Consider the following 27,894-nt stretch of genomic DNA (forward strand, 5'->3'; position numbering starts at 1 on the left):
CTTGGAGCTCTCGGCATATCATAGGTGCATTATGAATATTCACTGATGGACTGGCTCTTAGATTTCTGTTCTGTGTGTGTCCTTACCTTCCTGTTGTTTTGTTCTTAGCCTGTGATTACACTAAAGAGGCCTGTGAGTCCTCAGAACTCATGTCCCCATATACAGGCAGAGTCAGGTTGCTGACACATGGGGTTTTTTTGTTAGTCCCTTTTGAAAAGCTCTTTAATTTCCGGACTAGGCCTTCTCACAGGGACAAATCCCTAGAGGAAGTGGTGAGAATGCTTAGGTTGGGGGAGAAGCATCCAGTTTTTGGGATTGCAAAATACAGATCACTGATCAGAAATGATTTTACAGAACTTGGTCTTAGGTCTGATTACACAGTACATGTTGTGGGAAAAGGCCATTCTGTGTGTACTTTGTCCTGTTTAAAAACAGGGGTAATATATCACAATCATCTCCCCAGATGGCATGAAGCCTGCCAATAGGATCTTTAAAAATTTAATTAAAATCAATTAAAAATAATATTTCTATAACGTAACAATGACTTGTATATACCATAGAGACAATGTGGCAGAGACCAAAAAATATTCCAACTTCTTGAAGGAAAGCCTAATCTGAGAGAAAAAGGAGAACCTGATAAGCAGGCATCTCTATTATACTGTGCACTTCATGAGCACTCAGCAATACTTGGTGATGCAGGTGGTAGAACGGCTTTGCAGACCAGAAGAGCTCCAAGTTTTGCTACCCTGGATGGAATCTATAATGTTGCCACACAGAAGAGTGGGAGATACATGTACGGTATGCATAGAATATGGTCCTTAACTCTTCCCAGTCTTGCTTCTTATTGGAGAGAGGGAAAGGATTGGCAGATATAGCCAAGGCATAACTGATGTTTCCCTGGACCAAAGAATGAATTCAACATTGCACTGGGCAGTGGCCAAGATGCAGATTTTTCTTATTTTATATGTATTTATCTGCCACTTGGCATATATGCTTAAAAAGTTCTTTGTTTTAAATGCAGGTTATCCAAGGACATTTGATCCGAATTTCAAGGGGCCTGTTGCCAAAAGGTAAGCAATTCTTTTCTTGGAAATATATTTTTTAATGAACACAGAAAGCTTACTTTTGGTACCATTTTCTGGTCAATGGAGAATTGTATCTGCTATGAAGGGGGAGTGACTTATTTTTAGCCTAAATGTCACCTTATTTATATAGAGAAAATACAGAGAATAAATCTTTCCATGACTCACAAATATCCTCTCCTATTCAGCAAATGAAACGCCTTAAATTATTAGACAAGGAGTTTGTATTTCTCAAAAAGAAAGGCCTAAAAATGTTCTACAAGATGTAACCACTTTGTAGAGAAGCAAACACATTTGAGTAGTTGTTTTGTGCACCTGTTTACTCTGTGATTCACCATTGCAAATGCAGAGTTGCTATGCCAACTTCTTCCACACCAGGTATTCGTGCTACTCAGCGTCCAAAAGCAGAGAGGTTTCTTAGAGACAACCATTCACCATTGCATCGTGTAAGCTTTCAGATATTTTAGACTGCTCTAGGGAAATATGTACTTGTCTCAACTGGTGCTTCTCCCCCAAAGTTGTATGGCTTTTAAAACCTATCCAGTAATTCACAGGCCTCTTTTATTGTAACTTTTACCCTCTATTCCCAGGCTGCCTGCTAATCAGAAAGGGGTTTGCAGGGTAGAATAGGCAAAAATGAGGAGAAAATTATGCTGTTGGTAGCTGGGTTTTGCTTAGCTTTGACTCTGATTTCTGGCATTTGTATGTCATAATAAACTGCTAGATGAAATAATGATCAGCATGCTTGTTTGCTCTTGCCAACCATCAGCATGCACATTAGCATTTACTGTTATGTGCCTACAATATCCCAGCTTTAAACAAATATGTGTTTCGTTCATTCTAATTCTGTAAAAAGCCAAGTCGTTCGTTTGGGGTTTCTTTTTTGAAGGTGAACCAATGCCTTCTTTAGATTAAGTCTGAAATCTCTCATTCTTCCTGTGGCAACACCATACATACATTCTGTTGTCCAGTATACAGTCAGCCTCATTCAGTATGTAGGTTACTTTTACTGCACCTGCATTGATTTTACAATAACTAATTTGTGAGAATTGAATCTAGTTTATGGGCCTTAAGGGACCTCTAGATACAATACAGGTTCAACAATAGTAGTGGTAGTAGCAGTAATAATAGTAATAATAATAATAATAATATAATGTTCTGCACATTTGGACGAACAAAATACAGATTAAAGGTGTTACTTTTCTTTTCTTTTTTTTTTAAGATTTTATTTATTTATTTGACAGAGATAGAGACAGCCAGCGAGAGAGGGAACACAAGCAGGGGGAGTGGGAGAGGAAGAAGCAGGCTCATAGCGGAGGAGCTTGATGTGGGGCTCGATCCCACAACGCCGGGATCACGCCCTGAGCCAAAGGCAGAAGCTTAACCGCTGTGCCACCCAGGCGCCCCAAGGTGTTACTTTTCTAGCCAGAGAGAAGAAAGCAGAGTTATGCTTGGCTGGCTTTAGGTGTGGGGAAGGAGTTGAGATCTGTCTTTAGTTATTTAGAGTTTAATGATGGAAGCAGGTAGTCCAGGTAAAGTCTAACCAACTGTGATAATCACTATGAGGAAAGTAATTTATTTTCGCTAAGGGACTTTTGTGAGGTCTTCAGCACCACAGAGGCCTTCAAAGGTGAAATGGTCATTATGTGGGCATACCTCCCCCACTCTTTAATCCAAGAACAGGGGAAAGTATTGTAAAGGGGGCTTAACTATAGGAAGACACAGTTGACCCATTTGTAACTTTTCTATAATGCCCTTCCTGGGAAAATAATTGGAGTGTTTAATGAGCAAATGAGAAAGCCCGAATTCTTCACATTACCTCTAGCAGCAGGACCAGCTTTAATAATACCTTTTGCTTACAGATATCACTTCCCTTCTGAAAGATCCAAATTATTATCAGATATTCAGGCCAGTCCTTCCAGCATTCTCTGCTTCTCAGTTGACCACGTTCTGTACACCTCTCTCAGCTCATAAGGATATCATATTTGTACCCAGTGATCACCCAGCTGTAGATAGTTATTTCTAGGAGAGATGAAGGGATAATAGAGTGCCATAGGAGATAGTAACTCAGTTTCTCATTTGTTCCCATCTACTAAGAATTGGACCTATGAGAATCAATGCTACAAAATATTGATCCCCCGCCAAGGGTGATTTTGATAGTTTAAGGTGTTTTTCCAATCCCTTTTGAAAAGTAGTTATCCAGTGCTCAGGCTTTGTCCCCTATATTCAACAGATTTTTTTGAAAGTTTTTTTAAACACTGGATTGAGACTGTGAGCTTGGTAAAAATGAAATGGTAGTGAAAATGAATGCAAACGGAAAACAAAGAAATAAGGCTCTTTCGTAAGATGCTACATGAGAAATTCCTCTTGTAATTTAGAACTAAGAAAATTTTTTCATTTAATGGAGAATTAATACACTTTCTTCTGTTAGATAAGGAGAACTGTGTAATCCACTATATTTCTCCTTTTGTTCTGAATTCTAGAAAGCCCACTGATAAATTTAATTTCAATGCCAGCGGCTACATTAGCCTTTGAGTCAAGAATTTCTTTTCGGGAGTTTGAATTTCTATTTCTATTTTAATAAATATTGCACCCAGGTGTTTTAAGTCATTTCAATTAGGATTTTTTCCTGGAAAGAGGCAGCATGTAAGTAGACATGTAAATAGAAATAAAAAGGCCTACATGTTCCGTAATTGCCTTTTTTCCTTTATACACAAAACAATTGAGGGACATGTGACTCATACTAATCAAATTGGTAGGTTTCACAATGCTGAAAATAACTATTATTATTATAAAGGGCAGAAAATCTGTCTGAAATGTAATAAGCTGCATTTATTTCTACCTGAAGCATTGGGAGGACGTGGAAAATCCACTATCACGAAAAGGGTTCAAGAAGAGAAAGAAGCAGTGTTTATTAGGGATGTGGTAGAGGGGATACATTCACACAAAGAAGTTGGATTAAATGACCTCTAAGTCCTTTCCAACCTTGAAGTTTCGTGACTAATTCAACTCTTAATGCCAAAGCACAAAAGGAAGAGTCCAGCTTCTAGCCTAAGTGATACACATAGAAAGTACCGCACTGCTGCCCTCTTGTGAATTCTACAGTGCCATTATCAAGTAGACATCTCAAGTTATTGTGAGAATACAATGCTGTCTCTTAAATTTATGCAGTTCTCATATTGGCTACTTGTTGAAATAGCTGGTGTGCTTTCTTTGTTATACCAATTATAACATCATTTATTTCCTTCCATTTCCTTTCACATTTGGAGACTATTTAAAAGTTTTCAAAGGGAGTGCTATGGATATAGGCTTTTTATTTCGAACTATTTTACAAGTCAAAATGGCTTGTAACTTCCTCTCTTCCCTCACATTCTCTCCAGTAGAGATTTATTCTCTAGCACTCTCCTCATACTGATTTTGAGAAGGTTACCAATGATTTCCATCTTTCCAAGTGCAGTGGGTGGTGTCTTTGGTTTCGCAGCAACTTTTGACAAAGGTGACCACTCTCTACTTTTTGAAACACTCTTCTCTTGGCTTTTTTGACCTCATGCACACCTGAAGTTTCTATTACCTCATTGGCCTCTACTTTTCAGTTTCCTCAATCTTTGCTTGATCTCCAAATGTTCAAATGCCACAGGACTTGGTCCTTGGCCTTCTACTCTTCTCTGTCTCTAGTCTACTTTTAGACTAAGCCAATAACTTTAAGTATTATCTGTATGTCAATCACTCTCAAGCTTGTATTGTTACCAATGACTCTTCCATTGACCTCCATATTTCTCGATTTAGCTGCCTACTTGACATGTCTCTTTGAATTCTGAATATTTATTCTCACTTAATGTGGCCCAACCGAGCTCTTGATCCCTACTCTCACCCCAAAGTTCTAAAACCTCTCTCTTCAGTCTTCTCCATCTCAGAAAATGACACCAATATCCATCAGGTTACAGTTCCTCGGTTTCTTATTTTTTTTCTCCTCTCCCACATTCACTCCACTAGGAAGTCTTATTGCTTTCGCTCCACAATATATCACCAAGCCAACTTCTTCGCCATCTTTCCACTACCACCTTCATCCATGGCTCTATACATCCTGCCTCTACTTTTCTGCCCTGGACTCAGAATGGTCTTCCTTCTTACACTCCTGCTTTTCTTAAATCCATTACCCACACAAGACCCTGAGTGAACTTTCAAATCATAGATGAAATTATGCAGCTCTTTAATTTACATTTTCAATAGCTTCCCATAGCACTTTGATTAAAACTCAAACTTACTGGGCCTTACGTGAGTGCCCTTTGTGTAATTTACTGACCTATCCTCTACCACTCTTTCTCTCTTTATCCTCTCATTGTAGCTACACTTGCTTTCTTCCCAATTTTTGAACATTCTAAACTTACATCCATCTTGGAGACTTTGTGTTTGTTATTCCTCTGCCTGAAATGTTTTGCCCCCAGACCTTTATATGGCTGGCTCCTTCTTATCCTGCTCCTAACCGCCATTGCCCAAGAGGCCTTAATGACAACCCAGTCCCCAGTCACTCTCTCTTTTTTTTTTTAGTAGTTTCAACTTTTTATTTAAATTCCAGTTAGTTAACATAGTCACTCATTGCCACATCATTTAATTGTATTTATTTTATAATATTTATCACTACTGAAAATCTGCTTTGGTCATTTCTTTGCTTACATAATTAATGCCCTGTCTAGAGTATCAGGTCAATGAAAAGCAAGAACGTTGTCTGCCTCGTTCATCATTCTATCCCCTGGGTTTAGAAAGTCCCTGACACCTGTATTTGTTGGATGACTAAATGAACTATCAACCTAGCTTCAAAACTGAAGATGTGCTGGAAAGGATAGAAGCTAGTTGGAATGAAGGCAGGGTACCATTTAGAAAAATATTTCAGTAATCTAGCTGAGAAATGATTAAAGACTAAGGCAGTGGCCCTGGGCGAGAAGTTTAAGAGGTAACGAAAAGGCAAAATCTTTAAGGCTTTCGGACTGACTGTATGTTGGGGGTAGAAAAGAGAATTTAGCATGGCTGTGCCTGATAGTCAGGTGGACTGTGGGTATGATCGCCAAAGAAGGGAATGCATGAGGAGTAGCAGGATGGTTATGAAGGGCAGAGAAAACCATCAGTTTAGATTTTGAAATGAGTTTGGGATTCCTGTGGCATATCCAGGTAGGAATATTTTGTAGAAAGTCAGAAATAAACTTCCAAGGCTTTTTGAAATATTGATATATTTCTTTTAACTAAAAAAGTATGTAAATAAAGAGGAAAATTTGAAAGAGTATTAAAGTGTAATAAAAAACTGTAAGGGGGGGTGCCTGGGTGCCTCAGTCAGTTAAGCGTCTGCCTTCGGCTCAGGTCATGGTCCCAGGGTCCTGGGTTCGAGCCCCACATTGGGCTGCCTATTCAGCAGGGAACCTGCTTCTTCCTCTCCTCTCCCCCTGCTTGAGCTCTCTCTCTCCTTGTCAAAGAAATAAATAAAATCTTAAAAAAATAAATAAAAATAAAAAATAAAACCTTAAAAAAAAGAACTGCAAGTTTTCTCTTCTGAGAAATACTCCCTGATCATCCCTAGAGTAAACTGTAGGTACTTTCTTTGGCGCACTCAGAATACTCTGTGTGCTTATAATACTGTGTTGTGATTAGTTGTTTGCTTGGCTAATTCTTCAATTAAGCCATGAGTTCTGCTAAGTAGTAACAGTTTTGATCATGTGGCATCCCCTACTCCAATTTCACCAGTGAGTACCCACTGCTGAACATTAACTCCCATGCCTTAATATTATATTCAAATCCCTACACAAATTTGTCTTACTATATCTGTCTAAACTACCCTTCCTCCCCCTGCTCTGTCTCTCTGTCTCTCTCTCTCTCTCTCTGGGGTTTCTAAACCCTTGAATGAACTTTCTGTTAAAAACCAAACCAGTCCTGTATACTTCTGCAGGGTCTGAAAATTTATTATGTCAGTGTCCTAGAATTACAGCAACTCAGGGATGATGACTGGCACTAACAAAGCTCACAGGAGACTGACGTATAAAACCAGAATACCAATGCAGTAATTTACATTAAGAAATTTAATTGCTGAGCAGACCTGGTGTTCATGTTGGCCTGACCAGCACATTGCTCCCTTTAAGCAAACTACATGAGAAACCTAATTATTAAAAGGTTGCTTGATGAATGTATAGTTTGAACCAGGGAATTGTATGAGTAGAATGTCTAATGGCATCAGGTGCTAGCTGCCTATGGTGTCTATCTATGAGTGGGATCCTCACATGAGTTTGATTTGGTGCCCTAACCTGGAGAGTGCTTGGAAGGGCAGAGCTGTTTGATCATTATTTGCAATTCTCTTTATATATGTTAATAAAGTCAATAAGTTTAAATCAGGCTTGCTGGACTGGGAGGCTTATAGTATCCTTGACGTGACTGTGTACCTCTCTGCTTTAATTATGTGTTGATTTATAGTTTAACCCTCAGAAAGCAGCATTATTTTCTATTCTGTCAAGTTTTGGGGAAGCACCTTACTGTTAAAGTGGTAGTCTTCCTTGCTTAATGGTCCTTCTCAGGATCCACCCCTTCTGACCCCAGTCTCAGAGAACCTTCCCGCCACTGAAATCCTCAGCTTTTGCTGTGAATGATATTCAGTACATTCTACTTATGATTGCTTTTTAACTTTTGTACTCATGTATTATTTTGTCGTCTGGCTTATAATTCCATTGAAGGACAGAGATTTGCATTCAGTGTATATGTGAGTAATTAATGGTGAGGGCTGGCTTTCCCCCCCCTCAATATGCCACTAGCTAGAGCATCTACTCCTTGGATGGCACCTCTGTTTATAAAGAATGGGGTTATTTCTTTCATGGCTGTGCTTATAAATCTTAAGATTCTTTTAATCTGATCTTTCAGGTGAGCTTTTCTATTAAAAAATAAATAAAATAAACAAATTCCATCTCCATGTCCTGAGAAGATAATATATGACCTTTATCATAGGATGCCAATTGTAACAATTTGGACTTTATTTTTTCAGACTTGGACCGCAGGTCAAGCAAATGGTCATAACATTTTAATGGCTTTGCTCTAACATAAAATGAATGAGATAAACAAAATAAACTGAACTTTTTACGATGGGACCTATAAATCTTTGACCTGTCTTGACGTAGTATACTTGGATCTGCGCTGCATACAGTGTCATGCCCTCTGTGGACACTTCATAAAAACTAATTGAATTGAAAATTGGTCTGAGGTGTATTCCACAATCCCTAGTAATGTGAATAGTTCAGAGAACTCAGGTGCTGTTTTCCTATTAGCTGAGAGTTGCATTTAGGAATTTGAACCCCCATAACACACCAATGTCATCTGAAAATGGTACAGAGTTTGGATAGCTTCTCAGCAAGAACTTTAAATATGACTTTAAAGTCCTAGAGTTCAAACCTGTAAGTATGGCTTTACTTATATATGGTGCCTGTTTTGCCTCAAATATAATAGTGCTATGGCCATTATTCAGCCTTTTGTGATTCACCCTTGTGTTTATCCGTAGGTTCTATGTCACTCTGCTTCCTCCCCAGCCTTGTTTTCTTTACTCCTTGAACAAATATATTTATAATACATCTAACTCTGTTATGTAGTTGGTGATAATATAAAGATAGGATGTCCTTGTCCTCAAAGAATTAGATAATAGAAGAAACAGACAACTGAAAAAACGTTATGGTTCAATGTAGGAAGTACAAGCTGTGGAAGAGAACAAAGGACCTCTTAGCTGTGGATGTCTTATGTGGTTGCTTTTCCAAAGATTAGTATTCATTTGTTTTCATTCAACAAATATCTATTGGTCATCTGTTATTTGTCCAGTATCCTCTAGGCATTAAAGATATAGTTATGAGCAAGATAGACAAGGCACCTGTCTTTTGGAAGAGGGAAGAGACAGGGCAGACAACACCTGAGACATGAACATGACAACATCACAAAGTGAAAACTATGAAGAAGAAAACAAAACAGGATGATGTGATAATGCGTAGCTGAGGATGGGGGTGGGCTCTAATTTAAACTGTGGCCACCGTAGACCTCTTTATAGAGCTGACAATTGAAATGAGACTTGAATGGTAAGGAGGAACTAGCCATACAAAGATTGAGGACGTGGCACTTCAGACAGAGGAATAGCAGAACATAAAGTCTTTAAAGCAGGAATAAGCTTAGTATGTTCAAAGAGCAGAATGAAGGCTGGTGTGAGTGCAGTATGATGGAAGGGGGATGGGGTTGGGGATGGGTTGGTAGGTGATTCTTGCAAGCCCATTACAGCCTGTGTGTATAAGTGTGATGGAAAGACATTGGAGGGTTTTAGGGGAATGAATTAATCTAATACATGTTCTTAAAACTCATTTTTACTGCTGTGTGGAGAATGGCTTTTAAGAGTCCAAAAGCAGCAGCAAGAAGATCAATAGGAAGCCTTTGCAGTCATCTAAATGAAGGAGTCAGTGACTTGGACTAGGGTCGTGGTAGGGAAGATGGATAGATGTGAATAGATTCAATATATTTTTTGGTAGTAGAGGTGACAGTACTTATTGGTGTGAGAGATGAGGGAAAGAAAGGAGTCGAGGATAACTGCTAGATTTTTAACTTGAACAACTAAGTGGATGATGACCCTCTATACGAAGAATGAAAATATTAGGGGAGGAGCAAGTTTGTATTGTAGGACTTCTATTTTAGCTATGGTTAAGTTTGAGTTGCAGAATAATAGATATTCTCGCAGTGAAGCTATATATGAGTCTGGAGCTCAGTGAAGAATAAAGTGAGGGCTGGATATTGAGAGTTGGGGGGTCATTGGCAGGGAGATAATATTTAAAGCCAAGTGTCTGGATGAGATCATGTAGGAGGGTGAAGAAGAGACCTAAGGACAAACTCTGAACTTGACCACATTTGAGGGTCAAGCAGAGGTGGAGGAGCCAGCAAAGGAGACAGAAAAAGCACCTATGGGTTAGCAGAAAAGCATGAAGAATGCAACTTTTTAGAAGCTAAAAGTAGTGTTACAAGAAGAGATGGATGGATGGATGGATGGATGTGAATCAACTGTGTTGATTGCTTTGGGAGATCAAGCAAGATAAAAACTAAGAAGTAACCATTGGATTTGGCAATACAAAAGTCATTAGTGACCTCATCTACTCCATCTCAGTGATGTAGTGGACACTTAAGTCTGATTGGGGAGAGTTAATTAGAGAATATCAGATGAAAACCTGGAGGGGGCCACTAGAGACAACTCTTCCAATAAGTTTTATTGAAGGATGAGGAGAATCTGGTATCAAAGCAGAGTTTTCTAAAGATAGAAGATCCTAGAACATGGCAGTGTGTAGTGCTGGAGATGATCCAGGGCATTGATGACGCAAGAGAAAGGGGAAATTATAGAAACAAAGTCCTGAAGATGGAATCTAGAACATGATCAGAGAGTGGCCTTTTGTAGGAAAAGAGATTCCTAATCCATACTGCAAGATGGTAAGCAGGGAATTGGGTGTCAATAGTTTTGATGATGAAAAGAGGGATATTCTTATTTCTTGCTTTTCATTTCTCAATGAATTATGAGGTCATTAGACAGGGATGGGGTGGTGGTGGCAGTAGAGGTGGTAGCAGGCCCATGTGTATGAGGATTGAGAGGAGAACGTATGAAGTAATCATTTTGGAAAGTGAAGAGATGAACATGATATATTATTAGTCCAGAATACATGTATTTTGAATTTCCCACGTAGAGTTTATTATTCTAGTCTTACAAAGATTTAAGGGAACCCAAAATCTGGCCACTGTTCTAATGGAGCATAATGATTTTTAGACACATATTAGATACCTAAATTATGTGAACAAGAAGATCCTTGGTACACCTGGGTATCTCAGTAGGGTAAGTGACCGACTCTTGGTTTTGGCTCAGGTCACGATCTCAGGGTTGTGAGATTGAGCCTTGCATCAAGCTCCATTCTCATTGTGGAGTCAGCTTGAGATTCTCACCCTCTCCTTCTGCCCCTCCCCCCTCTCACTCTCTCTCTTAAAAAAAAATAAATAAAATCTTAAAAACAAAAAGGAAGATCCTGAGGTAGATGGAATTGGATGGCAGTACCTTGGGGTACTTCACATACTAAGAAGGTCTTGAATAATATTTTGAGCAAAGGATCATGCAATTAAAAGAGGCTTCTTTTATGTGATGTCTTAAACACATGATAAGCATGTTCTGTACCAGGCAGATGTGCTTAGCTAGTGTGGAAAGCAGAGGCTATATATATTACATAGCTGAAAAATAAAGGGGGCTAGGCATATGTATGAAATATTGGAGATGAAATACTGGCAGCATTTTTTTTTAAGTTATAATGGAGAAGGAAAAAATAAGAGGTTTAGGTAGATTCCAGATCATGCATTAGTCTTTTCTTTCATTCATAACTCTTATCTGTTATGCACCATGGGCATACAGAAATGAATAAGACATAGACTATGCTCTCAATAAACTTAAAATTGAAACTACCAACTTTAATATAAAAAGTTACTGCCTTGATACACAGAGATACAGGCATAATTCAGGGGGATAGAGTAAAATGAGTGAAATGAATAATTATTCCCATTTGGAAGGATGAAGAAGTGTTTCTTGAAGGGATCCTTTGAGCTGGACCTTGGAAGAGAAGAATGATTTTGATAGAGAATGCAGAACAGAATCAGACACATGGAGGCCTATGTTGCCGATTGGGTTCTCCAGAAGCAGATGGTGAGCTGGAATTTCAGGTGCAAGCTCTTTATTAGGGATCAACACCAGTGAAAAGAAGGAGAAGGAAGTGGGATTGAACAGAGGGAGATGTCAAACTGCTACCACAAAGCCTCAGCCCACCCAGTAAGGAGCTCCAGAGTGAGTACTGTCCCTCCCAGGAGTCTGGAGTAACTCTGAAATGGCTACATCTTTATGAGCCCACTTGGCTCAGTTCCTGGTTTGTTAGCTGTCCTGGGAGGGCATGACCTGGTGTGAAGTGGCTGAGGCGGACTGTGAAGGTTCTGGCATGTAGAGGCTATTTATGGCCACACTTGCTGCAGTCAGACAGTTAAGTCCTTCTTGAAGGGAACCCGGGTGGTGCATCTCCAAGGGGACCACAGAATGTGAGTGCATGGTGTGTTCCATGGGGACGTGTGTTCCATGTTCCAGAGGGACTGGAACAAAGACTAGGGCAAAACACACCTTGGGAGTGAAACTGAGAAGCATATTTGGGATTATGGAGAAGTTTAAAGGCATGATGAGGATGTAGGACTCTTTTTCCTTTAGGGATTTGTTAAGGGAGTTATGTAGGACTATGTGATTGTGTAATGCTCTGCTTTACCATATACCTGTGCCAGAAGAATTTACTATTCTTCAAATATTGTTGTATTCAGGCTGTTTTGCAACTGAATGGATTTGTTTTTCATTTGTTCTCAACCATTTTTTTAAATAATATTTATTATCATATGATTTCTCTCATCTATGGAACATAAGAACTAGGAAGATCGGTAGGGGAAGAAAGGGATAAAGAAAGGGGGGTAATCAGAAGGGGGGAACAGAGTTATTAGATCATGATCTCCTGAGAAACCGAGGGTACAGGAGGGGGATGGGAAGGCTGCGCATGTGGTGTGGTGGCACAGGTATTGCATGGTGCACTGGGGACCAACTAATGAATCATCAAACTTACATCAGAAACCAGGGATGTACCGTATGGTGACTAACATAATATAATAAAAAACATTAAAAAAATAATAATTATTTTGTTATATTAGTCACCATACAGTACATCCTCAGTTCTTGATGCAATGTTCCATGATTCATTACTTGCATATAACACCCAGTGCACCATGCAATATGGGCCCTCCTTAGTACCCATCACCGGCCTATCCCAATCCCCCGCCCCCCTCCCCTCTGAAGCCCTCAGTTTGTTTCCCAGAGTCCACAGTCTGTCATGGTTCATTCCCCCTTCTGTTTACCCCCCCTTCATTCTTCCCTTCCTTCTCCTACCGATCTTCCTATTTCTTTTTTTTTTTTTTAAAGATTTTTATTTATTTATTCGACAGATATAGAGACAGCCAGCGAGAGAGGGAACACAAGCAGGGGGAGTGGGAGAGGAAGAAGCAGGCTCATAGCGGAGGAGCCTGATGTGGGGCTCGATCCCATAACACCGGGATCACGCCCTGAGCCAAAGGCAGACGCTTAACCGCTGTGCCACCCAGGCGCCCCCGATCTTCCTATTTCTTATATTCCATAAATGAGTGAAACCATATGATAATTGTCTTTCTCTGCTTGACTTATTTCACTTAGCATAATCTCCTCCAGTCTCGTCCATGTTGCTGCAAATGTTGTTGTTCTCAACCATTATAATACTGTAAGTCTGAATTCTTTCGGCAGGACAATGGGGAGAGAAACTATTTTTTCTGTTAAAAATTAGAAGTACTTTGTGTCCAGTTGGAGCAGGAGACCGGTGAGTGGTCACAGTTGAGAAGCCAGTAGGGGTGAAGGCCGCAAGCAGCTTCCAAGGGCTTGGGCCCAGGGCTGTGGCAGTCATTCTGTGACTGGGCTGGATAATGTGAAATGAAGCCTCTGGAGGCAATCCTAGTAACAGCATCTCATTATGGAATTTCTAAGTCATTCAGACACAAGCAGTATGGAGCCAGGTTACTAAGTTTTAATCGAACCACAGAAGACCCAGGAGTAGAAAGAGCATATCAGGAGGCAGAAAAGCAAGGCCTAGTAGCATTTTCTCCACTCAATAGCAGGTGACCTTAATTGCTTTTCTTAATGTAATGACTACGCAAGTGTTTGATATGAAGGTTATTTTCCAGTTAGATCTGTGAGGAAAAATTAGTGAAGAAGTATATCAAACTTTATCTAGGTATTGGCATTTAATTTAAATCTTTCCCAAATTGTGCATTAGTTTTTTTAGATGATTATTTTGCTTGGTTAGTTAAGTAAGGAGTTAGTAAATAAATAGCATATGAAATGTCAGTTAAGCATTACTTGAAATGCCTTTCTATTTTGGTAATGAAACCATCACTCAGGCATGACCCTTCACTTAATATGAGTTTGTCCAAATCCTATATATAGCCTCTTAGAGAAAAAAACAAAACAAAACAACAGCTTTTTATTGCTAACCTTATAAACCCAATTGGACAAAGTGACAACAAACCTCACAGCTGTGTATTTTCAAAGTCGGGACATGATAAAATTAGACTAAAACTTCCCAGCACATGTCATATTGTCATTTTGATTTAAGTTACTTGTTGAAAATTTATCCAAGATGTCATTGTGTTTCATGATTTACAAGTATAGATATCACTTTATGTGCCCCCGACTTTTGAATTCAGATCATTATGTATTTATTTCAAGCTGGAAGTCTCCTATTTATTTAGTGAAATGTCTTCAAGAATTAATTCCTTCACATTGGTAAAGTTGTGGCCCTGTAAATTATTATTTATCTTATGTTTTTTGGTAATTTGTCATCTATTCTTCATAGGATGCTTTTTGTCAGACATGTAAAAAAAAAAAAAAAAGGCTCAGGGCGCCTGGGTGGCTCAGTCGTTAAGCATCTGCCTTCGGCTCAGGGCGTGATCCCAGGGTCCTGGGATCCAGCCCCACATCAGGCTCCTCTGCTGGGAGCCTGCTTCTCCCTCACCCACTTCCCCTGCCTGTGTTTCCTCTCTCGATGGCTGTCTCTCTCTCTGTTAAATAAATAAATAAAATCTTAAAAAAAAAAAAGTCTCAATGCTGAAAATTGAAAGAAAATTATTGTTTGCTCAAAATTTAAAGTAAAATAATTCACACTAGAGTTGATGGTCTCCATGTGCCGTATTCTCCATGTTTCCCTCCTAAAAACATTCCATTGTAATGTGCATTTACATTTTATAGGTCCCCCTTGTACTCTGCAATAAGTATAGAAGAAGTGTGGAAGGTACTGTTAGTTTACATTTGTGCATTTGATATCACAACTTGTTTTTTTCAGATTTAGGAAAGCAAAGCTACAACCACATAAGCCACCTCCTCCATATGCATTATCCATAATTTAATTTAGTTTTGTCCAATAAAATAGAGAATAAAACTCCATCTCTTCTTTTCTGGAAGAGGTTTCATTTCCCATCCCACTGCCATCACCTTCTTCCCTAAAACTCTGACTTTGATATGTGTGCATAATATTTGTGTGAAATTTATAAATTGATTTAATATTCATGGTTCCCTAAACTACGTTATTATAGTTTTGGTGTGCTGTTTATTGACTTTGTGATCTGTTTTGGATTAGTAGACCATGTCTACTTCCCTAACCTGATATGCTGTCTGCATCACTTACAGTTCCATGGGGTAGTGAAAACTAACACATATAAACTTAAGCCAGTTGTTAAGTGCTAAACCATGATGATGATTGTAAGGGCAATAGAATTTCCAGTTATAAAAGAAAGAGCTCAGCCAAGTGATAAAGATAGATTTAATGTACAAGAGAGATTTTGAACTGAGCCTGGAAAGATGGGTTGGATGAGTATTTTGGGAAAAAAAAAAAGGATGAAGTATTCCAAGTTAAAAAAAAAAAATCTGTAAAGGCAAAAAGTCTTCATTCAGCATTTGGAATACTATCCTGAAAATAGGGCTTCATCTCTAGTAGCTATCCCGAAGTCCAGTTTGCATGAGGAGCTCAGCCCAACTATTGAAACTTATTTGACTTGTACCCTCTTTGAACTGGCCTTTTTTCATTGGAATGGTCATACTGACTAATTGTCTTGATATTGAGTAGATAAAATCTCAGCCTCTTTAACAAGGAGCACAGTATTTTCTCTTAATATTTCTAACTTTTGTTGCCTGAGTGTGCTAACATGTGAGGAGCCCTTTGGATACAATCTTATGGTTTGAGAGTCCAGTTTTAATTCCCTTAAAAGTCAGAAGCTGGTATGACCCATGCTGAATAGTTTTATATGCCTGTGAATATGCAGAGTAAAATAAGAATATGTTTTTTCTTAGTTGGAACAGCCATAGAAAGTGTTTTGTTTTAAGGAGTTTATTCATTTATTGAAGTAGGTAATACATGTGCATAAACATTTCAAACAGTACAAAAAAAGCATAGAGTCCCTAGCACCTCAGAATCCTGCCTCAGAGACAGCAAGCACTATCAATGACTTGTGTAGCCTTTCGAATAAATGTATGCATGTAAAAGTATATATTTGTATGTATATACCTATATACATATATATATATATACATATATATCTTGTATACCCCTTTCTTTATATAAAGAATAATGGCATGGCATAATAGTTTTCTATGCTTTTTTTTTTCTCTATTGTTTTTAACCTAACATTACATCTCGGAAATCAATTCATCAGTACATACAGAGAAGTCATAGGAGTTTGAAGAGAGGTCTTGAAGGAAATGTATTAGATTCTTAAAATTTTATTATTATCCATACAGTTTGAAGAAATAATGTCCTCAATACCTTCTTTGTCTTCTACTCACATATAAAGGTAAAATCCACATGTTTCTTATCTAACTAGTAGCCCTAGTTCCTCCCTGGCAGAATCAATTGCTCTTTTGTCTGTGTTCTCTAAATCTTTTATACATTATACATACTCCATTTGTGACCCTGATCATATTGAAGGTTTTTTGTTTGCTTTTTTATCTGTTTTTATCCATGAATAGATTGTGAGTTCCTTGAAGCTTTCCTTTTCTCTCTGGATCCTTATTCCCTAGTATAGAGTCTGGTATATAATAGGTGCTCAATACATGTTTGCCTGATTTTTAAAAAGTGTGAGGCCCTTACCCTTTACTGTTCATAAATTCCATATTTTTGTTTCTTTGTTGTTATCCTTTGGCATTTGATTTGAAATACTTGTTTCCCAATGATAACTGCTTTTTTCGTTTGTTTGTTTGCTTGCTATGGAGCAGGAAAAGAATTATGGGTGAAAAATAAAACAAAGAAGTCACCTGCAAATATTTATACAATGCATCTTATAAAAACTTTTATGAGAAAAACAGATGATCCTCCCCATTTTGTGTTACAGATTGCTGAGGAAAGGCTGATGTGGCTAAAATAAATACACACCCTTCAGCTTGGAGTAATTACCCATAGACGTGTTTGCATAGATAGCCTTCTTGAACCTACTCGGTTATGTACGCACACATTTGTGTAATGCTCACAAAGACGCTTCATGTCATTGCTTTGAAAATCTTCATGTTTGGCTTAGTCAAGCACAAACTGCTTTCATAGCATCTTAGATTTTGTCGCCATGCTGTAAGACTACAGACCTGTAGCTCCATTCATATAGCACCATGCTCTACTCATTTATATCACCCTCCTTTGCTTGCAATATTTAATAGAACTTTTGACGTAAGTGCAAATAGTTAAAAGAATTATTTTGTATTTGTTCATATTACGGAGCGTTTGGGTCTGCTCCAACTATCCTTACTCAGAGCATGAGCATTTTTCTTCACATTGCTTTGAAGATCATTTAAGACTCATCTTTAAACTGCCTCATTACGTCTTTCAGAAATACAGTTCTCATGTAACAACTAATCAGGAAATTCAAAGTATTTGAAGTATGTGAAGAAAAACAGATGTTTTCTATTTAAAGTACTGCAGATGATTGTTATTTCTTTTTCTAGTCAAAAGACGTTCATATCCACTAAATAAATGTATTGTCTTTAAGTGTGCATCCTTCTGTGTCACAGTGGTGAGAAGTCTTCACTGCTAGAGTTACAAATGAAACTGTTCTGCTAATGTTCTGCTTAACTATTCATTTTGCACAGTAGGGAAGCTTGGGTTAGGAAAACATCAGTAAATTTCATTCTTCTTAGCCTGACATGAGAAATAGACAATGCTAATGGCAGTTTTTGTCTGGTTGCTTTGAAATACTAGCATGCTGAATGATTCAATAGTCATTTTTTTTACCCCAAATAAAATTAGCTGATTTTTTAGAAAGACTTTATTTACTTATTTATTTATTTATCTATTTATTTATAGAGAGCAGGGAGGGGGGCAGGCACATGAGCCAGGGGAGGGGCAGAGGGAGGAGAGAGAGAATCCCAAGCAGACCCCCTGCTAAGTGTGGAGCCCTACATGAGGCTCAATCTCACGACCCTGAGATCATGACCTGAGCTGCTATCAAGAGTCAGATGCTTAACCGTCGGAGCCACCCAGGAGCCCCTAAACTTAGCTGATTTTGTGGAAAGACTAATCTTACAGATAAACATATAGATGTTAATAGGTTAAGCAGGAGAGTAAGAGCAGGAAGAATTAGCCAATTGAATTCAACTATCCATTTTTAATGGATATTTATCCATTGAATTCAAATATAGAATTTAATTATCCATTGAATTCAACTATAGAATTTAAAAAATATAGTATCATTTAATACTTTTGTTGAAACAGAATCATTATTATCCATTTACTTTTAAAACAACTTGAGAGTTTATTTGGTTCAGCATTCTGTTTTGGGGTGGGAAACAAAAGCCTGGAGAAATGGAAAGGCTTGATTAACCAAGATTACCTGATGACTTGATGGTAAAGGTGGGGCTTGATCCCAGGTCTCCAGGTTATGAGTCTAGAGTTCTTTTCTCTGTATTTTTCTGAGATCATTTTTTGGTAAGTCTGTCACTTTTCATTTCATGGCAGCCTCTTGTTTGTTTTTCTTTTTTGGTGAGTGGAGAAGCAAGCTGAGAGTGAGAGGAAAATCCTATCTATGCAATGGATGGAGGAAGAGGAAGGAATTTAAACTGGGTGGCAGAGGGGAGGAGATTTTGGAGAACAAAAATGCCTATTGGAGAATATTTTCATGTTTCTGACATATGGCATACAGTATGTGTCCTCTTACCTTCCCCACCATGACCTCTTCAGCAAACTTCTATTCCTCAACTTCATTGGAGAGCCGGATCCATTTTGATGGATGTGATTAAAATGCTGAGGATACCCTTGGGGTAGATGGGGTTAAGAGCCCAGCTTGTCACTGGGCTCTTACGTATTTATTTGTGGGATAATTTGACTAGATCTCTTTTCTAAAAGTATGAGCACTACATGAGTAAGCCATGGGTCTGCCTGTTCACTTTTGTATCTTCAGTACCAAGTACGTTGCCTGGCGTATAGTGCATGCACAGTAAGTTTGTTGGAATCTGTTAGAACTCAAATATAAGGTGATTCCTTCCTCACAATGGCTATGTATCAGACACTTGATCCCGAGGACAGTTTAATCTCAGGACAACTCCACAAGGTTTTTATTCCTAACTACCATTTACAAATTAGGAGCTGAGAGTTGGGGAGAGCAAAGCACACAACTCATTAGTGGCAAAGCTGCTATATTGAAAAAGTGGTAGGGCTAACTGGCATCAAAAGTCAGTCTTTCATCGTGCTTCTCTAAATAGCCTTGGTCTTCAAGATCCTACAAACAGGGCCCTAATAAAAACAGGATATATGGATCAGGACCTCACTAGGAGTTAAAGAGTCTGTTGCTTTGCAAAGAAACTATGAAGAAGACTGCAACTCAACCTAACAGACATTCTGTACTGGCCAGTAAGGAGAATTTTTTTCCTGCAATAGCTGCAGTTTACTTCAGAGGGTTGCTCATGGCTGCAACATATTATGCTTTATTGAAGCAATTAATCAGACTAGGAAGATGGTTCTCAATCCAGATTTTCCTCAAAAACACTCCAAATTTCTAGTTTTTCCTTGTTGCTGAATTCTTCTGGAGTCTTAAGACTATCTCCCAATTACTGAGTGATTTCTCAATTACTTTATTTAGAAGAATTAAGTAATATTTGGGGAAGACACACTAGTGAGTAACAGAGAGCTACTTTGGGATTGTGCTAGAGATCAGCTGATGAAATGAGATTTTAAAGAGAGTGGACGAGTAATATAGATTTATTACTTCTGGCCGTAAGAAATATTGGATGTTATTGTAAAAACACTCTATTAAAGATCAGTTTTTAAAGTAGTATTCCATTGTGGAGACCACAAACGGAAAATCTGGAACTCAATTTCCTGTGGAAGTATCACCAATAGATTGAAAAACTGTATCCCGGGCATCTTAGAGTTCGTGAAGGTGATGTGTGGTCTGGGCAACTAGACTGTATGACTAAGAAATCTAGTGATGACAAAGATGTGGATGTTGAAGATGAATTAAATAATTTTTTGGTGAAATTTTAAAAGAAAAACTTACTAATACCAAGTTAATATATCATTTATATTTATTTAATGTATGATTTTACATATACATGTGTAAATAAACTTTTAAATCAAATACATAAATGGATCTTTAATTATTTTATCTACTTCATTATATTTTGATTGATCCCTCCCCCTGTTTTTATTACTTATCTGTTTATTATTATTTTTTTAAAGCTTTTGTTTATTTATGAGAGAGAATGCAATGGGAGGAACAGAGGGAGAGGGACAAGCAGGCTCCATGCTGAGCCCGGAGCCTGATGTGGGGCTCCATCTCATGACCCTGAGATCATGACCGGAGCTGAAACCAAGAGTCAGAGGTTTAATTAACTAAGCCACCCAGGCGCACCTGCCCCTCCTCAATTTTAATCTTCTCACTGGGAAGGAACTTGTCATACATTTGGGGCTGTAATATTAGTTATATAGTATTGTCTCTGGCCTTTTCCCTTCAAATAATCCAATTATCAAATTAGTATTTTTAGAAAGATAGGATTTGTTAGTTCTTAAGATGATGAAATGGAAAACCGTAAACTTGAGAATGGAGCATATATTCACTAGAGACAAAATACGAATAAAAAAGGCAAGTTCGCTTGCTTTATTAAAATTGAGATATCTGTAATTATATATAGATAGAAATTTCTGAGAAATAAATGCTTTTACTGATTTCATAAAGATGAAAATAAACCTCTTATTGTAATATGATACTAAATTCCAATTTGCATTTTCTCCTATATATTTATGATAGAAAACTCATATTTCTTTGTTTTTTGTCTTTGGTAGCAATGCAACAATGACAAATAAGCATACTCACTTAGAATCCCAGCCTGATTTTCTGAAACAAGGTCATGTATCACTAGCTTACTTGTGCTGCCCCAGCCTTTTACCAGAAGGCTCTTAAGGGATTTGTGAATTAAATCTCCAAGTGCATTTGAAAAGCTTGCTTGGTAATTGGACAGAAAGAGAACCTTAAGAACAAGGTCACCTAACCAAAACCATTATTTAGGGCACATACCTCTCTAATATTAAGCAGTTAGGAAGACACACATATAATTAAATGATCCATACTATTTAATGAATATCTATTTGTCATTCAAAATATTGCTCCCATTAGGGAATGGTGGCGACTATTAATATTCAGCCCTTTAGGCTATAGCTTAAAGATGAATTTATATCCTTAGGCATATAGAATGGATTTAACCTCCCTCGACTTACAAGAAAGGCTATGTACATTTTTGTGTCTTTTTCTTGGGCTATGTTAAGTCTCTGAGAGCACAAAAGGTTGGTATTTCTTTCCATACAAATTAATGTCATGTTGTATTCAGTCTCTAAAGACTTTTCACATAATTTTGATATTTGCTACAGGGCAGATGAGTTATAAAATCATGCTTTTAAAATATCTTTCATTTATAGGTTTTGTTTGAAGAATTCCCTTATCTTTTATTGTTCCTTTTTCTTCCTACGAATTTCTTTGATTGCTCTTAGGGTTTGTTTTTTTTTTCCTGGTCAGATATAGCTTGATGGCATTCTCTATTACTGTTTTCAAAGATATATTTCTTTTTGAGGCTGCTGGTCGGTAACTTTTACTAAATTTAAGTATAAGCTTTTATGTAAACCCTATTCCACTTGAGACTTAGATGCCATACATTCTTGACTTTCCAGCATATTTGAATTACAAATATTACCTTTCATTTTCTTTTTTAAGTAATTACATATATAGGCCCTTCTATATGCTAAAAGGGTCTAAAATCTTTGAAAAGGATCAGTAAAAATGAGGCAGGGAGGGAGATTTGGGCAGTGAAGGATAACAGGTTTTCTAACCCAGGCACAAAAGCCAAGCATTTAACAAACTTACTGGGACAATGAAATTAGAGAACTTTACAGTGTATTCTAAATTTAAGTCATTTATTTTATCATTTGTTTCCTTTATTAAAGTGTATCTTCTTCCCTTGTCTAGGATATATTATTATGTTACCTAGTCTATCTTCTTATAATATGTAATCATTTTATGTTGTGTTCCCAATACGATCCATGCTAACCTAAGAAAGCTAGGACATTCATGACCCAAGACAGTCCACACTGAACCTGTTACTAGAATTGAACAGAAACATCTTTGTCTCTCCTTGCAGGAGGATGATAGCAGGGAGGCAGGAATGCCCTGGTAGACTTACCTCTTTGGGGGTCTACAGAATAAAGTTCTGGAGAATAAAGGGCAGATCCTGGGTCTTGGACCTAAGATCCTTTTCCTTTACTGCTTTCAGAAGAATTGGTAATGACTTAAATAAACCAATAATAAACATATTTTAATAGAGCTAAGAATTTTTTTTCACCTTTTAGTACTACCTCTGAGAAAGAGTAGATTGAGGTCCATGCTGCATGAAAACCAAATTAAAAATGCTTTATAACAAATTCCAAAAAAACTATGAGCCACCAATTATATTTATAAATTTTTCTATCATCTGAATTGATATGGCATGTAGGACAAATGCTATTTCTTGTCTGCTGCTCATATATTCAGAGAGGATGTATTTGCCTGGGGTTTTGGGGTGGAGAGGGGAAGGAAAGATTATATTTCTCTTTTATACAAATATTAATGTATCCCAAAGCACACAGAAGTCTCTACAGAATCATATGGAGCTAAATAAAAATCAACATAATGTACTGTTTACCAGCCTAACATCTAAATGTCAGCTTGGCTAGAATTTTGTGGGGCTTTCTTATTTGATAATCTCGAGGTGCTTTTGTTAACTAAGCACACATCTCTGAAGATTTGCAGATCCAGAAAGGCCTTGGAAATATGGAATAGGGAGATGTGTGTTGCATGTGAGATTTGGACTGGATATTTGGAATGAAGAATGCTAGATTACCTTTGAATACTGGCTCTGAAGAATAGGAAGCTGGCTTTGCCCTTCACTTTATTCTCATGCTCACCTCTCCATATAAGACAGCTGCCAAGAATACCAAGGAGACCATGTAACAGGGGAGCCACAAAGACTGATGCTGGCCAAAAGCTCTGGACCAAAAATGAAGCTTAGAGTAGAATATTAAAGAGCCAGCCAAGGATGATGCTTCTGCACTGAAAGCCAGAAGACAACGTGGATCAAGCTGGCATTTGTATCTGGTATTCTTCTGTCTCTTCCAGGGTTTTATGTATCCTAAGATTCAAGGACATGAAACCTCAAGTCAGTATATGAAACCCATATGTACATGTCATAAAATTCCACTTTATATAACTTATTTATCTGTGATTTGGGATAAAACAGACAAGCTCATTTGCTTGAAATTAAATATATACTCACAAAAGTTGAATGTTTAAGCATTACGTTTACTTTTGGTTTCTATGATGGTTTCTTTGAAAATTTAAATGATCTCCTTCAACTCTATTTTTAGAGAGGGGTTTTAATGTATTAAAAAAATAGATGGCATACCCAATCTGGACTAGGTTCTACACTGATACCACACTGTAGGAGATGTTACCTGATGTTATGGACTGAATGTTTATGTCCCCCCAAATGCATATGTTAAAGCCCTAGTCCCCCAGTGGTATTTGGAGGTAGGGACTTTGGAGGTAATGAGGTGCTGAGAAGGTTATGAATGTGGGGTCTGTATGATGGAATTAGTGCCCTTATAAGAAGAAATGAGAAAGCCAGCACTTTCTCTCTGCCATATGGCGATAGGAGGATACAAGTTGGCAGTCAACTGTAAGTCAGAAGAGAGCTCTCACCAGAATCTGACCATACAGGCATTGTGAACCCAGACTTCCCAACCTCTAGAACTGTGAAAAATAAATGTCTGTTATTTAAGCCACCCCATCTATGATATTTTGTCATACCAGCCTGAGCGAAGATGCATAGGATGTTCACTCTGCCTACCAGGATAGTGCTTTTATTATTTTTTTTAATTTTGACTATCAACTCTCTTTTATTGAACACAATATACGTAAACATCAGAGTTAGTACTCAACTAAGATAGTGTTTTTAAATGATGTTTGCACCTCCTTTGTTTAAGAATCTATCCTTAGTTATGTGTGAAAGAAATTTTATAACCACAGAAATGTTAATTGAGCATGCATATCTGAACCCAACTAAGGAATTTGCTGTGTATAATTTTTCAACAAATCTTATCAGCTTCAGCAGCAAGCTATACATAGGCATCAGAGCACTCTGATTCTGGTATTAATTCCCAATTCTGTTTCATTAATATGTGGGAAAACTGTCTGGGGAAGGGTCTCTGTCCTAGTCCCCGTTAAGTCCTTCCTTAGTCTCAATCTGGCTGTAGTGTTGGCCTTTCCTGGGTCTTGCACTGATCTGCTTTTGTCCTGTACATCTTGTCTATTCATAGATCAGTCCGAGCTAAGTAGCCACCTTCTTGTTGTTGGAGATGATTGAAAAATTGGAGCATTCATAGGCTCTCAGTCTAAAATCATACTTTTTGAATATAGAATAGTCTATGGTCTGAGAAGATCTAATATTGTAGTCATATATGCAGTACAGTCTTTAAAGTATAGACTTCAGTTTTTCTATTTCCATTGTTATCGGGATTTTCTTTTCTTAATCACTAATTGACAGATTTGTAAAATGCTGAAAGTGTACCTTCTTTCAATGCAAATAGGCTCTGCAAAAATGTCTGCTATAAAATGCCTCCTGTACATCTTGCAAAGCCTATGAATGTCCTTCATGCATTGTCAGGGAGGGCTTTTATTGATCTCTGTAGCTTTTGGTGAGTAGAAAACAACTTTTGTTTGAATGTTACCAGAAACACTCTTAGAATTGCTTAAGAATCGTATTCACATTGTAAGCTGCTGCCTAAGTCTGCTTGCTGCCTCCTGGAGTTTTGCTGGTTGAACCATGTATGTCTGCTTTCCTGTGGATTACATACATATAACAGGGCTCATTGTGACCATGTGGTCTGGTTTTGTATCATCACTAATTTCATAGTGACATTAAATCCATCTGGTAAGAACAAATACATTGTCCACTAAGAAGCAAAAAGGGGAATGTGATATAAAAAGAGGAAAGAAGCATTCTACAATATATAAAATCACTATCTTGCCTCTCATTTTTAACCAGATATTACCAGCTTTTTTGTATAACAAATTCATTCATTCATTCATTCATTCATTCATTCAATCATTCAACAAATATTTATTAACTACTGTTAGATATTGTTCTGGAAGTAATGATATAGATATAATGAAGTCCCAGTTTCTACCCTTAAGTTTCCCATATTCTAGTGGCAGAGACAAGTATGTACAAATTAAACACAGTGCTGTGGCAGAGGTATGACAACGTGTTAAGGGGGCATAGAAGAGGGGTCTGCTCTTTAACTTAGTGTGACCAATAATTACTTCCCAGAAGAGGTGACATTTGAGCTGGTTCTTGATGTTTTGACAGGTAAGGGTGAAAGGGCGTTCGAGGCAGAGAAAAAACATTATTAGTTGAGCCATATGAAATTACCATTTTTAAGGTCAAAACCAGTTAAATATCAGCTATTTCATATGGTTCAACCAAATACAAAGCCACTAAGATTTGAGAGAGCATAGGTTATTTGCGAGAGTGGATAGAAGATAGAAAGTAATTTTGAGCAGCTTAGTAAGGGCCAGACTAAGAAGTTTGGGTTTTATTTTGTAAGCAGTTGAGAATCTTAAAGGTTTTGACCAATGGATTTATATGTCAGGTTCTGTGTTTTATAAAGTGTGTATGATAGGTCAGAGAGAGCAAGATGCTATTTGGAGGCTGTGGTATCAGTCCTGATAGGAGATGACGAGGCCCCAACCTAGCCACTGGCAGTGAGATTGGAGAAAATGAAGCAGAACATTATAGGATGGAGAATCAGTAGGACTTGTCATCAACTTGATGTGGAGGATGAGGGAGGAGTCAAGAATGGTACGATTTGGGGGTTAAGAGTGGGTGATAGAAATAGACAATGAAAAGAAAGAAAATTTTTGGACCTCTGAGAGCAATAGATAGTGAGTTCAATTTTGGACATTTCAATTTAAAAGTAAGGGCTTGGTGTTCAGGAGAAAGGTTAGGGCTGTTCATGGATGAAGTTTTGGAAACCACGTAGATATAGATGAGATCACCTTAGATTATCAGGTAGAGTTGGAAGGTGAGGTGGATCAGAATCTTGAGATTACGCCGACATTAACATGCAGGCAGAGAAAGAACAGTCCATGAAGACTGAGAAGGAGCCTAAGAGATGAAAGAAGTATGCATGTGAGAGAGTTTTTCTGGAAGATCAGGTAAGAGGATTTCAAGGATGGAGTAGTTAATAATTGTGATTTCCTGGGAAATTCATGTTTGTCAGTACACTGAAAGTAATCATGTATTGTGATGTTCTGCCTAGTAAAATGAGAACCAATATTAAATATTATTGGGAGGTTTCAGACCTTAGATGTTAAAAAAAATGAAGATATTTTTTAGACTGGTACAAACTCTTTCCAGCCTTAAATCTTTATTAATTTAAACTTTTGCATATGGATTTATATATAATGGTGGTAATGATTTATAGTTCAATCTATGTCAAAGTTTCAGTTTTCTGCTTCTCCATGTGCTTTCCTATTTTTTAAAAAAGATTTTATTTATTTATTTGAGAGAGAGAGCAGGTAAGAGAGAGAGAGAGCACGAGCAGGGAGAAGGGCAGAGGGAGAAACAAGTTCCCCACTGAGCAGGGAGCCCAACATGGGGCTCGATCCCAGCACCCTGGGATCATGACCTGAGCTAAAGGCAGATGCTTAACTGACTCAGCCATCAAGGTGCCCCTTCATGTGCTTTCCTAAACATACATTCATGGGCACACACTCCTAACTCATCTTTTTCTATGGGGAGTCCTACATGCTTTGCACATGTTGCATAATTCTGTTTCCAACCCTCTACTCTCTGTTGTTGATAGAAATAATAACACTCATGCTGTTTCTCTCTCCCAAATAAATAAGTAAATAAATAAATCTTTAAAAAAAGAAATAATAACTTGGTACTCAAAGCTAAAGTAAATGGGTGCTAAGAGACTCACCAGGTGTTAACTTTAGATAGAGCGTAAATTCCCAGACTAGGATCCTCAAGGCGATCTTTACCTCAAGGAGAAAACCCAGACTGAGAAGTGATTATTTTTTGAGTATCTTCCCCTTCTGTTTACAGCAAGTGAGGCAGAGAAGAATTACTAAAAGCTGTAATTCAGCTACTAAAAATTAAGACTTTATTCTTCTGCGAAAACTCTTGGTGAACATAAACTAAGATGAAACACGCATATTAATTTGCTTGTCTAAATTTAAGATCAAATTTGATGCATTAAAATTCTGAAAAGTTACCAGTGAGCTCAACAGTAGTGTTCATCAAGAGTCGGGGATGGCTCAGTTATGTGATGATTCCATGACAAGAGAGTTCTAGGAGTCCCAGTTACCCTACCAAATACTTGCATGTATTAAATTAAACTTAAGTTCTTTCTGTACCCAGCATATTTCATTTTGGCTTTCTTAAGACTTTAGACAGTATCTAAGCTGTGGTTGTTTTTGATACCACAACCCTAGAGTCAATTAAAATCTAAAGAGAGGTTGATCTCCACCCACTTGGGCACATTTGGCTAAAAGTAACAAAGATGAAGTAAGGGGGAAAGTCTACAAATACTCCAGCTTTAATAATAAACTACTATGGAATGCACAT

At 37.8% G+C, this 27,894-nt stretch overlaps 1 protein-coding gene across 1 annotated transcript in view; it reads left to right on the forward strand.

Annotated features, from left to right (window-relative positions):
- Positions 1-27,894, forward strand: part of SLC44A5 (solute carrier family 44 member 5) — a 200,424-nt gene that overhangs the window by 54,195 nt on the left and 118,335 nt on the right. Inside the window, exon 2 of the mRNA XM_008690825.1 lies at positions 1,022-1,070. Coding sequence (XP_008689047.1) covers positions 1,022-1,070 — 49 coding nt within the window. The remainder of the gene's footprint in view (positions 1-1,021; positions 1,071-27,894) is intronic.

Source organism: Ursus maritimus, unplaced genomic scaffold (assembly GCF_017311325.1).
Source record: "Ursus maritimus isolate PB19 unplaced genomic scaffold, ASM1731132v1 scaffold_12, whole genome shotgun sequence".
Taxonomy (NCBI): Eukaryota; Metazoa; Chordata; class Mammalia; order Carnivora; family Ursidae; genus Ursus; species Ursus maritimus.